The 13,754-nt window shown below is 32.3% G+C and overlaps 1 protein-coding gene across 1 annotated transcript in view; it reads left to right on the top strand.

The window, feature by feature from the left end:
* Positions 1 to 13,754, top strand: part of dare (NADPH:adrenodoxin oxidoreductase, mitochondrial) — a 91,587-nt gene that overhangs the window by 41,394 nt on the left and 36,439 nt on the right. Inside the window, exon 7 of the mRNA XM_090386621.1 lies at positions 7,404 to 7,596. Within this exon, the coding sequence (XP_090242747.1) occupies positions 7,404 to 7,596 (193 nt within the window). The remainder of the gene's footprint in view (positions 1 to 7,403; positions 7,597 to 13,754) is intronic.

The raw sequence follows: 13,754 nt of genomic DNA, 5'->3' as shown, positions 1-13,754 counted from the left end.
TATGGCCTTAGTTGCTAATGCTCCTAAAAAAAACCCAAATAAATAATAATAACATTCAACCTCAGCATGTTTTTGAGAATGCCACGGATCCTATATTCTGGAAAAATAGTAATATAATATACCTCATTACATGCCTCACCTGCAATATGAAGTATGTTGGACAAACCAGCAACAAATTACACCTCAGACTCAACCTCACAGGTCTGACCTCAACAACTACTGCAACCACAATAAGCGTAATAAAAACTTAGAACAGGAAATTGAGTATAAACACTTCCAAGTCCATCCCTTTACAAATAACCAAAAACTAATAACCTTTACCCATACAGACTAAACAACAAATTTCGCCACTACATCTCCAGCAATACATCTGATATTTGCATCTATAACAAATTCCAAATGATTAAAGGTTTAAATAAACCCAAACCTCACAAAAAATTTAAAGCCAAGATTAATAAATCCAAACAACCCTATAAACTAGGTAACTTTTCACAGTTGATCTCTGAATGGGATAAGTGTTATACAGAAGTACAAAAAATCCATAACCTGCTTTTCAGCACAAAACTTAGTTTGCTAAAAGCACTCTACAGATTCATCCATAATACAGATATTAAATCTATGCACTTACTCCACCTAATCACAGATATCTGTAAATTTAGACTAAAAACTATCAATATTGATAATAATGAAGAGCATACCACCTTAATATTAAGGTACATTACCAATCTGGACAAAATTAACATCAATAGGTGCATCAACAAGCACTGTGATCTCCTCCCTACCAACTGCCATAACTTAACAAATAATATCAAGATTCAGTTACTCAAAGCCTTTTGGACTGATAGCATGTAATTATAAAGCCTTAGCCACCAATCTAGATAAATATATACCAGATTCCAACAGTTGCATATGCAACCAACCACATCTTAAACCCTATGTCAGTATTCATTTTGGACACATCATCACTGGTAATCTAGACATAATACCAAATGAAGAACTAAAAAACATCATGGTGCATCACTTCAAATTCAGGCTGCACCATCATATCAACCAAATTAAGGTAAAAAAACAACTGTATCACAATTTTCTCAACTTTTTCTTTATGTTATCATACAAATATAATACACCCATAGAAGCCTTCCAAATATGGATAAACTCAGTCCTCACTGACCTACTCTATAATTATCAAACCCTAGCTGTACATAGTGCCACTGGTAAAAAATACAATTTCCCCACTATCAAAAAGCACCTAGCTGAACTGCATAAGCTCTTTATAATAACTACTGTAGATAAAGCCTCTAACAATTTTGCATTTATCTGCAAACATTTTTATTATCATACGTTAAATAGACAACTGAACTCAAGTAACACATACAAACCTATAACCAACAACAATAGTATCACCACCAAGAAGCTTATTGCCTTCAGTAAGAAATTAAAAATTTAATTTAACAATTATAACCTACCATACATCTATTTTATACCCAAATTCCACAAAAATCCTATAGGATTTAGATTCATCACCTCATGCAAGCATAGCTATGCACACAAACCAGGCAAGATTTTAGAACTACTTCTGAAACCCATCCTAAACACATTACCAAATAGCAGAATTATTTATAACAACCAGGTTGTAATAGATGCATTAAAAGCCAATAACATCACCAGTATATCAACATATGCTTTTTACAGCCTCTTCACCAATAGAGACCTACCAAACTTAAAAATAATCCTCAAAAAACTGTACAATACTACAGTCACATGATAAACTGCAAACCAACATTTTGGAACAGCTTAACCAACCTCTGCATTGCAAACAACTATATTACTGATGGAAAAACCATCTACCAACAGACCAAAGGAACACCAATGGGTAGTCCAGCCAGCTGTGTCCTGGCTAACCTTTATCTATACTATGCTGAAACTGCATTACCAACTGAACTATCACTGTTCAGATACATTGACGACTTACTGGTGATAAACTGTACCAACTTCATACAACAGTTTGCCAATATTTACCCTCCAGAACTGACTCTGGAAAAAACCAATGACATCCATCCATCACCATCTACAACAAAAGAGACTCCTTCATTTCAATGTTGTCAACTATATGCACTGGCACTCTAATATCTCGAAAAAAGTACATGCAAATGTTATTCTTTCACAATGCATCAGAATAGTTAACATATGTAACAGTAACTGGCTGATAAAGCAGAATATAATAACCCTATATAACAAGCTATTGGACAATCAGTTTCCGACAGCCTACCTTCACTACCATTTCAACAAACCATTCCAAATCTTAAAATATAAGAATATAATTAACCAACCCCTAGATATGATAAATATATTAGCATAATGACATCCTCTACATCCAGGCTGTGTAAATAATGTATAGGCAATACCCCTTAACCTTTTTCGTGTCTCACGGTCTGGAAAACCTGTGCCCACCAATTGGTTATCATAGGAGTATTTTTTCACTATTTTTATTGTCATTATATGTAATTGTATTTTCATCATGAATGGTAATAAAACCTAAATGGTAATATAATGGTCTACCTCCACCATTATTAACATTATTGACTTAAACACATGAGACAGTCCCAGAAATTACGTTCAGGGTTCAGAAACTACTACAGGAATGGGCTAGCAACCCAAGACTACCCAAGCACTACTATTTCCTCTCATCCTCACACTCCTTTTTTCTGTTCTGAATCCCTATCTTTTATTTCTTGTGCACGATTAGGTTTCGAAAGCAATATCAAGATGCTATTTCACTGCTATACATACTGACTTCGCCTCACACAAAATTCAGTATCCTTTTCGCACTATTTTCTATGTTATGCCTTCTCCCCTATCCTGGGATGCGTGGCCTCATTGTGTTTAATCCCTCCATCAACCCCATACATCTTACTGCATTCCAATGCCTGAGGTCACTTCTACATACCATATATCATTGAAACAAGCACGTAGCATTCTTTCTCTCCTCGCAGTACACAGGACGGCTGTCCCCACTTTTCTGGTTTGCAGGAACAGTAAGTACAATTCCTGACCATCTACTCCATCTCGTGATTTCAACTTTCAACGATTTTTAGTAATTTTTTACTACCTATATTTCTTATTATCTATCATTTCTCCACCTCTGTCGGGTCAGCCATGATATATACGTTAGCATTACGATTAACCTGGCTTCTGAACATTAACAATAAACTAAAAACCTGGTATCTTTTTACCACGTGCTACGTATATTTCATGTTAGAAACAGAGGCCTTACTTTTTGCTGCATTTTGCTTAATTTTGATGGCTGGCCCTCATCAATGATATTGAAATCATCTAAAGTACAGCATTAAGTACTTATAATATAATATTTTTGACATTTTATGTTGCAGGTTCAAATTGTGTTATTTTATGACTGCCTTTTCATGTTATCTAACCCGTTGGTTTATTACACTACGTGCTGTTCTCTCTCTCCACACTAAAAGCATAACCTCCTATTTTTTATATATCTATTTATTTATTTATAACACTGTATTTAGATATAGGAGGGCAATTTTAGGAAGAGGTCGAATCAAGGGATGGCAAATATGCAAAATCTGAATACAGTAAATGAAAAGATGATACATAACCAGGAATTTCATCAGGGGACTACTCCTGACCATGTATCAGGCACTGCATTTCCAAACTTGTCTATAGTATTAGAAAAAGGGTGGGAGCAAATATGCAGCCTTTATCGTAATACTAACAGACAAGGTAGTCTCTACGCAGTGTAAAAATTAAGTTAATAATGATGTAATTTTTAAATTTAATACAAATTTACAAAAGTGCAATGTGAAATTTAATACAGATGTTTGTACTGTGTGGAAGGGGTAAAAAGTAATTAAATTAATGTGGTTAAAAAATGTAAAAATTCAAATATACAGCAGAGAAATTTGATCAAAAAGTGTGGACAAGCACATTTTTTGTTACAAACGGTTTTTGTTTATGTTACAAACCATGCATTATTTATATCCTTTTGCTTCCTTTACTGCTGCACTGCATGTTTTGGAGCATTAGACTATGATAACTTTTGTTATTTTCCTTTTTCTGCTTATTTTGCTTCTTAACAGTTTAATATTACTACTATATATATATATATATATATATATATATATATACAGGCATACCTCGGTTAACGTTACCTCTGATAACGAAGCCTCGATATAACGAAGTCGGCAATTTCAAGCCCCATTTAACATAAAAAAATATTCCAATTTAAGACCAACGCCCGACAATCATTCGATTGGTGACTGACGGCGACTCGTTACGTATTCCCGAGCTGCGGGCGTGTCTGTTATAACAGTTTTGCGCGTCAATCGCATAATTTAGTTGTTGTTTACATGATTTGACGTTGTTTCAGTGTGGCGCATTGCAATAATCGACGTAGGTTCTGTGTAGCATTACATAACGTAGATTTTGTAAATTTTAATAGAAATATTTTTGTTTTAGTTAATTAAAATGTCAGAATCAAAGAAAAGAAAAGCAATTTCTTTGGAAACTAAACTAAATATCGTACGACGTGTTGAAAGCGGCGAAAGAAAATCCGATGTGGCACATTCTTTAGGATTAGCGCAATCAACTTTAACAACCATACTAAGTCAATCAGAAAAAATAAAACAGTCTGCTCAGAATTGTACAGATGTTACAGCGGCAAAATTAACTCGCTTAAGGAATCCAATTTTAGAAAAAATGGAGAAAATGTTAACTTTGTGGATAGATGATATGTCACAACGTCATATGCCTTTAAGTCAAATGGTGATTCAAGAAAAAGCATTATTTTTGTTTAATCACCTGAAATCTAAACAAACTGAAGAAATTACGGAAACCTTTTGGGCTTCTCGTGGTTGGTTCGAGAAATTTAAAAAAACGGGCCAGGATTCATAGTGTAAAATTAACAGGAGAAGCTGCAAATAAGTTTCCAGAAAAACTAAAGGAAATAATTGAACGTGAAAATTTTCCACCAAATTTGGTGTTCAATGTTGACGAAAGCGGTTTGTTCTGGAAACGGCTACCAACAAAAAGCTTCATTTCTATTGAAGAAAAATCAGCTGCTGGGTTCAAAGCAGCCAAAGACCGTTTAACGTTACTCTTTGGATCAAATGCCTCTGGCGATTATAAATTAAAATTGTTATTAGTTTACCATTCAGAAAATCCGAGGGCGTTAAAAGGTAACATAAAAATGAATTTACCTGTAATATGGAAAGCAAATAGAAAAGCGTGGGTTACCAAGGAGTTATTTACTGATTGGTTTGTTAACCACTTTTGTCCTGGAGTAAAACGGTATTGTCAAAAAAAAAACAACTTTGAAGAAAAAGCTCTTTTGTTGTTAGACAATGCTCCTGGACATCCTACTGATCTTAACACGTTGGACACATGCATTCCTGTCAAAGTTGTGTTTCTTCCAGCAAACACAACTTTCCTGATTCAACCATTGGATCAGGGAGTAATAGCATCATTTAAAGCTTATTATCTGCGTCGAATTTTAAGCAATTTACCTGAACTAGAGGATAAAGAGGAAATGACAGTTAAAACTTTTTGGAAAAACTACACCATTAAAAACGCAATTGAAAACATTGATAGTTCTTGGAAAGAAGTCACTAAGAAATGTTTAAATGGAGTTTGGCGCAAAATATGGCCAGAAGTTGTACTAGAAGAAGAAAATAACATCCAAGAAATTAGAAATGAAGTTATCCAGATGGCTCAATCAATAGGTTTCGAAAATGTCGATGAAGAGGATGTTAGAAATTTATTGAATGCAGATGATGGTTTTTCAGTGGAAGATTTAGAAAACCTTGTTAGCAACGAAGACAAAGATAATGAAGGCGAAGTTAAAGAAATTCCTGCCGAAAAAGTGCTAACAACCAAAGATTTAAAAAGGTGCTTAAATGACATTGAAAACGTTTTAAATTTTTTTAGTGAAAATGATCCTGATTTAGGAAGAAGTGTTATAGTTAAGCGATCAGTGTTAAATGCAATAACTCCGTATAGGCAATTGTTAAATGAAAGAGAAAAAAAGCATAAACAATCAACTTTAACCTCATATTTTAAAATGTGATTTCACTTTGTATGTAAGTTGACTGTTTATTTAATAAAACTTTTCTTTGTTCGAAAAAAAGCTTTTCATTTTCTTTAAGTAGGAACGTATCCCTATTCTGGCCATAGTATTTTTACCTCTGAAAACGAAGTTTCGCTTAACGAAGTAATTTCGTGGAACGCATCCTATTCGTTAATCGAGGTATGCCTGTATATATATATAGTAGTAATATTATATTGTTAAGAGGCAAAATAAACAGTAGAAGGATGAAAGGGAGAAAAATTATATAAGTGAATATATGTCAAATGCTCCAAAATGTGCAGGGCAGCAGTAAAGGAAGCAGAAGGGTATAAACAATGTGTGGTTTGTATCATAAATATAGTGTCTGTAAAGATGGAAATGAAAAGTACATAAGGTGCCTGAATTAAGAGAGGTTTAAAGGAAAGTAGAAACTGGAAGTAAAGTAGTGGTGAAAAAGTGAAAGAATTTAAAAAAACCTAGTGCAAAAAATGAAATGGGACTAAGGAAGCTAACAGTATACAAAAATAAAAATAAACTGTACAAATAAATAATACATAAATAACACTGTATTCAGATGTGGGAAGGAAATTTTAGAAAGAGGTAGAATTAAAGGCAAATATGCAAAACCTGAATAAAGTAAACGAAAAAATGATACATGGCCAGGCGTTTAAACAGGGAACTACTCCTGACCATGTATCGTTTCCAAACTTGTCTATAGTACAAGAAAAAGGAGGGCAGAAAATATGCAGCCTTTATCTTAATACTATCGGACAAGGTAGTCCCTATGCAGTGAAATGCCTGGCTATGTATCATTTTTTCGTTTACTTTATTCAGAATTTGCATATTTGCCATCCTTTAATTCGACCACTTTCTAAATTTGTCTTTCCATATCTGAATACAGTGTTATTTATTTGTACAGTTTATTTTATTTTTGTATATTGTTTGCTTCCTTAGTCCCATTTCATTTTTGCACTAAGTTTTTTCACCAATACTTTACTTCCAGTTTCTACTTTCCCTTAAACCTCTCTTAGTTCAGGCACTTTGTGTAATTTTATTTTCATTTCCATCTTTACGGACACTATATTTATGATACAAACCACACATTGTTTACACACACACACACACACACACACACACACACACACACACACACACACACACACACACACACACACACACCAGTATAAATTTTTATTGTTTTGTATAGTTGTTATTGCTAATTAGATTAATATTTGTATTAAATTTTTAATATGCCATCTTTTGGTTTAAGAAAAAAAAAAAACTTAGAAGATTTGTAATGTTTTATTGCTAGACTACTGATATTGCTTGCTCTGCTTTGGAGGTACTGAAACAAAGTCATATAAATAAAGTAATTGTTCTTGGAAGAAGAGGACCACTACAAGTTGCATGTACTATTGCGGAGTTGCGAGAAATGATTAACCTTTCTTGGTGTTGCCCCATGTTGCATAAGTGTGACTTTCATGGATTGGCTGAAAACATAGAGGGTAAGACTTAAAATAGACTATAAGAGATAAATGACCTGAACAATTTTATTAACAAGCTGTCTCAGGTAATTAATAATGACAGGTATAGTAAAATTTTAACAAATAATGAAAATCAAATAGGCCCCCCCCCCCACATAAAAAGGGTGAGAAAATTTAGTAAACCTTGTAAAACTCAAGAAATTTTGAATTTGATGAGTTAAATTATTTAGAGATAAAGAGATATGGTGAAGGTAAAGAAAGCCAACACAAGAACTACAGCAAACTATGGGAAACTTACTGGAAAAACTGGTTTACTGCTGTTGCAATTTCTCCCTTTATTCTCAGTAAAGAGATGGTGCAAGTTATTGGTAGCGGCAGTAGAAGTCAACAATGATATATTTATTGATACATAGGCGTGACAGACTATGTACTGATTGGTACGTGAACACAACATATGATGTATTGATTGGTGCGTGAACACAGCATACGATGTATTGATTGGTGCGTGACCTGAACAGACAATAACATCACAGCATTAAGTGATTGATTGCATTATGATACACATATATAGGCAGTTCCCACTTTGCGAGTTCCTGGGTTTATGAGTTCTTTTTTTCAAATATCAACAGAATCGAAAATATGAACATTAATTGCAATAAATAAATGCTAAACATTCAGAAATATGGCATTTCAAACCACGCATGTAGCCATACAATACAGTACATTACTACTCTGCGTGCATTTATTTGTTCAAGCAGAGATAAGGAGGGAGGTCTAACTCTTGAAGAATTTGAGAGAATTCCATATTTTAGATGCAATCAAAATAATAAAATGAGCCTGGAACAAAATTATACAGAAGAACATGAAGGGTATTGTAATAAACTCTGTCATCAGTTTATTGATAATTTTGAAGGATTTCAAGAACCAGCAGAGATCATACAAAATGAAACAGAAGCAGTTGTTAATATTGCTAACCAATTGCAGTTTGAGGTTTCTACAACTGACGTCACTGATATGCTTCAAACACACAATGGACAGCTCACAAATGAAGACCTCCTTGATATGGCAAAATGTGAAGAAGGTGAGGAAGAAGAAGATTTAGCAGCTGAAACTCCTGTTCATTCCTTCACCCTCAAGGGGCTTGACAAATGTTTCAACACAGAAAAAGAAACTTAGATTTTTTAGTCAAGATTCAAATTTTGAATGCACTAGAAAAGTTGCTACAGATTTAAAAAATGCTTATGCATGCTATTGTGAAATTTATAAAGAAAAAAGAACATTGTCTTGTAAACAAACGGCTCTTGAAGCATTTCCGAAGAAGAAGACAACTCCTTGTGCAAACCAATAATAAGTGCCGAACCAACAATGAGTGAGTTATGAACTATCAATGAGTGAGCATTTAGTTGATGATGATGAAGAATAAACATTCTTTAACATTTGTATGACATAAATAATCTTTATTATTATAATTTGCTTGATTTTAAAGGCTTGATTTTAAATAATCATTGTTTAAGCATAAACTATTCTTTTGTTGACCTTTATATAACATTACTGGTCAAATTTCATTGTTGAAAACATAACCCCTGCTTTTATTGTTATGTCTGTGGGAAATAAATTCCAGCTTTATGAGCGTACATTAGGAACAAATTAACTCGTAAAGTTGTGAACTGCCTGTATATAAAGAATCTTTCTTTCTTTTTATATTATTTCCTAGCCTAATATTTAAGGTCAGGTTATGAAATATAATGAAAAATAAAGAAACCAGTAAATATTTTCCTTTTTTCCTATCCTAACCTTAAAAACATACAAAGAAATCAGTGTATTGTTCTTGACTTCTGTTGCTGCTTCTGATAACATGCACAGTCTGTTTACCGAGAATGCATGGAGAAACTGCTGTAGCAGCAAACCAGTTTGTCCTGTAAGTTTCCCGTAGTTTGCTGTTGTTCTCATGTTGGCTTTCTTTACTTTAGCCAGAGATAGATTATTTAGGAAATATAAAACTGCCCAAGTAAAATAGTACATTCGAATAAATATAAAAAGCTGAAAAACAAAGTAAATAACTTAACCAAACAAAAAAATTTATATTATAGTAACATGTTTAAGGACACCTCCACATCCACAAAAGATAAAGGAAAAATAATTAATACATTATAATGAATGTAACCTTGTCTATTCCAATTTTGTTCCTTTTACTAATGTAAATGTAATGCAAAGGTGGAATAGATAATATTCTGCAAGCACTAGTGCAATTAGTTGAAGGTGAAGATAAAACAAAGTGCTTTTAGATAACTCTGATAAGTCTTATAGTGTTCAGTATCAACTTTTACTGTAATAGTCTGTTAGGCACATCTTGGTCTTTGATGATTCCTATGTACTGTTGAAACCTACATATGTGGACATCATTAGCATAATTAAAAATCTAAATGGAGAAAAAATCTAAAGGAATAGATAATATTTCAATAAAAGAAGTAAAAAATAATATAAACATTTTTTTTATTATTTTTGCCATTAGTAATAAAAAAAATAAGAGTAAGATGTTATAGTTTGGCTGTTACCTCCAGCTCTGTTAATCTTTAAGGTTAGGCCAGCTTATAAAAGTAGTGAACTCACAGAATACAGGGACTACAGACCTATATCAATGCAATCAGTGCTAAACAAGATAATTTGAAGTTATTTTATATAATGAATATGAAGACTATGTAAGTCTGTATATATATATATATATATATATATATATGAAATATGAAAACGAAGAAGTGGAAGGAAAAAAAAAAAAAAAAAAAAACAAGGAAAAACAGTACGTGTACCTGAATGCGCAAAGCAGCAAAACAGGATACATGTATATAAATAAGTGTCAGCAATGAAAATAAAAATAAAAATAAATATAGATGGAGAAGTTATTAAACACAAAATGCCGAGCCTAGTTGAAGAAAAAAGAGAAAAAGAATGTTAAGAACCTATATAAAAAAAAAAAAAAAATAAGTAGAATTAAATCTGAATTAATGCCGAATTAACAGGCCAATCATATGTACAAAAGCTGAAAGAAAAAGAGGGGAGGGTAATAGAGATAAAAATTATAAAATAAAAATAAAAATTATAAAATAAAAATTAAAGAATTAAAAATTAAAAATTGGTACATATATCAGATATTTCATCAGGGGGCTACACCTGATCATGTACCAAACACTGTGTTTCTATGCAAACTCATGCTGATGGAGAAGCTATAGAAATGAAATGGATATAAAAAAATGAAATGGATATAAAAATTATTATTATTATTATTTTTTAATTTTTTTAAAATTTTTTAAATCTCCAGAAACATGAGTGAGGTAGACCCAATGCAGTGTATTTAGATTAATAAATTAAGTAACATAGTGTATTTGGAAATAAATTGAGTCGATAGTATGTAAGAATGCAAGTTTAAATCGAAAGTATGTAAGTTAAATAATAATAAATAACAAGGTAGCGGTATAGAAAAAGGAAGCAATGCAAGGTAGGGGAGGGAAAAGAAGTTAAAAATACAGAGGCGAAGATAGTGAGAATAAGGAAAGTGAGAATGTCCGAATCATCCTCGTATTACACTAATAGTTCAACGGACGGAAAAACGAAGAGTAGAAAGTAGAAAGATGTAAAGAAAAGGAAAAGAGTTTAAAGGATACTAAGCAAGCCGGGTGTGTAAGTACCCAACCTCATAGAGAGGGCTTTGGCTGTGAGAGTGTTAGTGGAAGTGGAAATTAATACCGCTAGCTTGTAGTATATATTTTGAGTGATAGATACATGAAATATAATAAAAAAATATGAAAAGGAGGAAAATTAAATACCTATGATATTTGGCAGAAACAAGTTGAGTGAAATATAATTAAGAAATGATACAAATATGCGATCATGATTAATAAGGTACAATTATGCAAATATGATTAATAAGAATGGAATGCAAACAGAGGGAAAACTGTGACAACGATGGTGGAGTTGCTCAGAAGAGAAGAACTATGGGAGCCCTCTGTGGTCAAAATAAAATAGAGAAAATAAGATTGGACATAAGTAATTACTGATATTAAATTACGAAAAAAAAAAAAAAAAAACTTAGGAAGTGAAAGAACACGAACATCGTTCTAATAGAAGTCATAATAGAAGTCATTATGTGTGATCACTTTCCAAGTAGTGGAAATACCACCATTCAAATGTACAACTATACAACTATACAGGTATCGAATTAACCCTAATCAAGGTGGAACAGAGAGATTTTTTTATAATAAAATTTAAGAAATTAATAGGAATGTCATTATTGCGAATTTGGTATAAAGATCATTTAAAGCACCAGCGAAAAGTGATTGATTGCTACTAATATTAGCTAAACGGATAATTTGTGTATAGATTATATTTTTATGAACCTTAATCGAAACGTTCGAGTTCCAATTTGTTAAATAGATAATATTAAAATTAAATTCGCTTCTTTTGTCGAATAGTTCCAAATTATGACGAAGAGGAGGACTATTTAGAGTAATACTTAAATCTAGAAAATTTGCATGTCGGTTGTCAAGGTTTTCTTTATTGAGAGTGAGTTCAGTTGGATATATGGATTTAGCAATATTTTCAAAATGAATGTTGAGAATAAGAATGTCATCAACATAGCGGAATGCATAAAAATTAAGGTTATATATAGATGTTCGTAATAATGAAGAAATATATATATAGACTTATATAAGTCTATATATATATATATATATATATATATATATATATATATATATATTATTCTTTAGTAATATGATAATTTATGTTGTATTTTACTTTTAATATACTTTTATAGTGGTTTTTCTTTAAATTATTTCTAGATTTTTCTGTTGTCCCGGTAGCTGTTTTAGCAATGCCCGGGTACGAACAGAGTACATATTATTATTTTATCTTTCTATTGTGGTTTATTGTGTTTATTTTCTTAATTACGGGTGTTTTCTACTCATAGGTATTATGGTTAATACATTACTGGTCTTTAAGCTAGCCTAAACTCAGTTATCTTAAATGCCCAGGGCCTATTCATTTATTATTTTTCAACTTGTTACGTATTGCTAAAGAAATTGTCATATTAATTATAGATGAAAAACTGTAGCAATACTACTTTATGACAAAATGATAAAATATTAAACATTTTTATACATTTATTGTATTACATCTTTATACATATTTGTATTACATCACATGGTCGTCAATCCCCTACTTCATCGGGGGCTTTGAGCGGATTGACGGTCCATTCAATGTAATGCATTACTTACTTACCCGTTTCTGTTTGTATCTATCACAGCTTTGCTATTTTGTCCGATACTGAATTCTAAGTTTCTTTTAAATTCCCATATTTGTCCCTTTCCCATTGCTATTAGTTAAATAGGTATTATTTATTATAAATTTATTATGAACCGAATTAATATCCCATAATTTCTACAGCAACTGTGATAGAATACACAAAGCCCAACGGGTGAGTTTTTTAAAAAATTACAATAACTTTACTTACTTGATGTGTATAAGTGGAGGTCGTAGTGTCGAATCAGGAAAGTTTCCCATCCTACTTGATGTGTTTCGGTGGAGGTCGTCGAGTCGAAAAAGGAATGTTTCGCACCCTTAACTTGTTTTATAGATGGCTATTTTTATGGCTTTGTCGCTTTAGCGTTTCCCTGTGTTCCGATGGTGTTTTGGCGGAAGTCCCCGAACTTCAGGCCAAGGTCTATTATGGTGGTTTTGTGGCAGGTTAAATGAATTTATTTAGTTGTGTATTTACAATATTTTTACATTTATTTTATGTCTCACCAGTAATGTATTAACCATAATACCTATGAGTAGAAAACACCCGTAATTAAGAAAATAAACACAATAAACCACAATAGAAAGATAAAATAATATATATATATATATATATATAGACTTATATAAGACTATATCAACCCCGGGGGCTCACATCTGGTATGGGCTTGGCACACCCAGGGTCCCGAGCTGGTGATTCCCTTCTACTTCCCGAGCTTGGTGATTCCCTTCTACTTTTGACTGACTTTCTCAGGGTAACTCGGTAACTTTTTTTTTCCCTGGTGCAGCATAAGCCTGTCTTCCTTGCACCATATGGCTATTAATAATAATAATAATAATAATATATGTCAGCTACTTTCAGCTTTATTCTGTATATTGCTTGTTAT

This window comes from Mastigoproctus giganteus, chromosome 12 (assembly GCF_048544385.1).
Source record: "Mastigoproctus giganteus isolate SK-2022 chromosome 12, ASM4854438v1, whole genome shotgun sequence".
Classification (NCBI taxonomy): Eukaryota; Metazoa; Arthropoda; class Arachnida; order Uropygi; family Thelyphonidae; genus Mastigoproctus; species Mastigoproctus giganteus.
The sequence above is the reverse complement of the archived record's forward strand: the minus strand, read 5'-3'. Positions and strand labels throughout refer to the sequence as shown.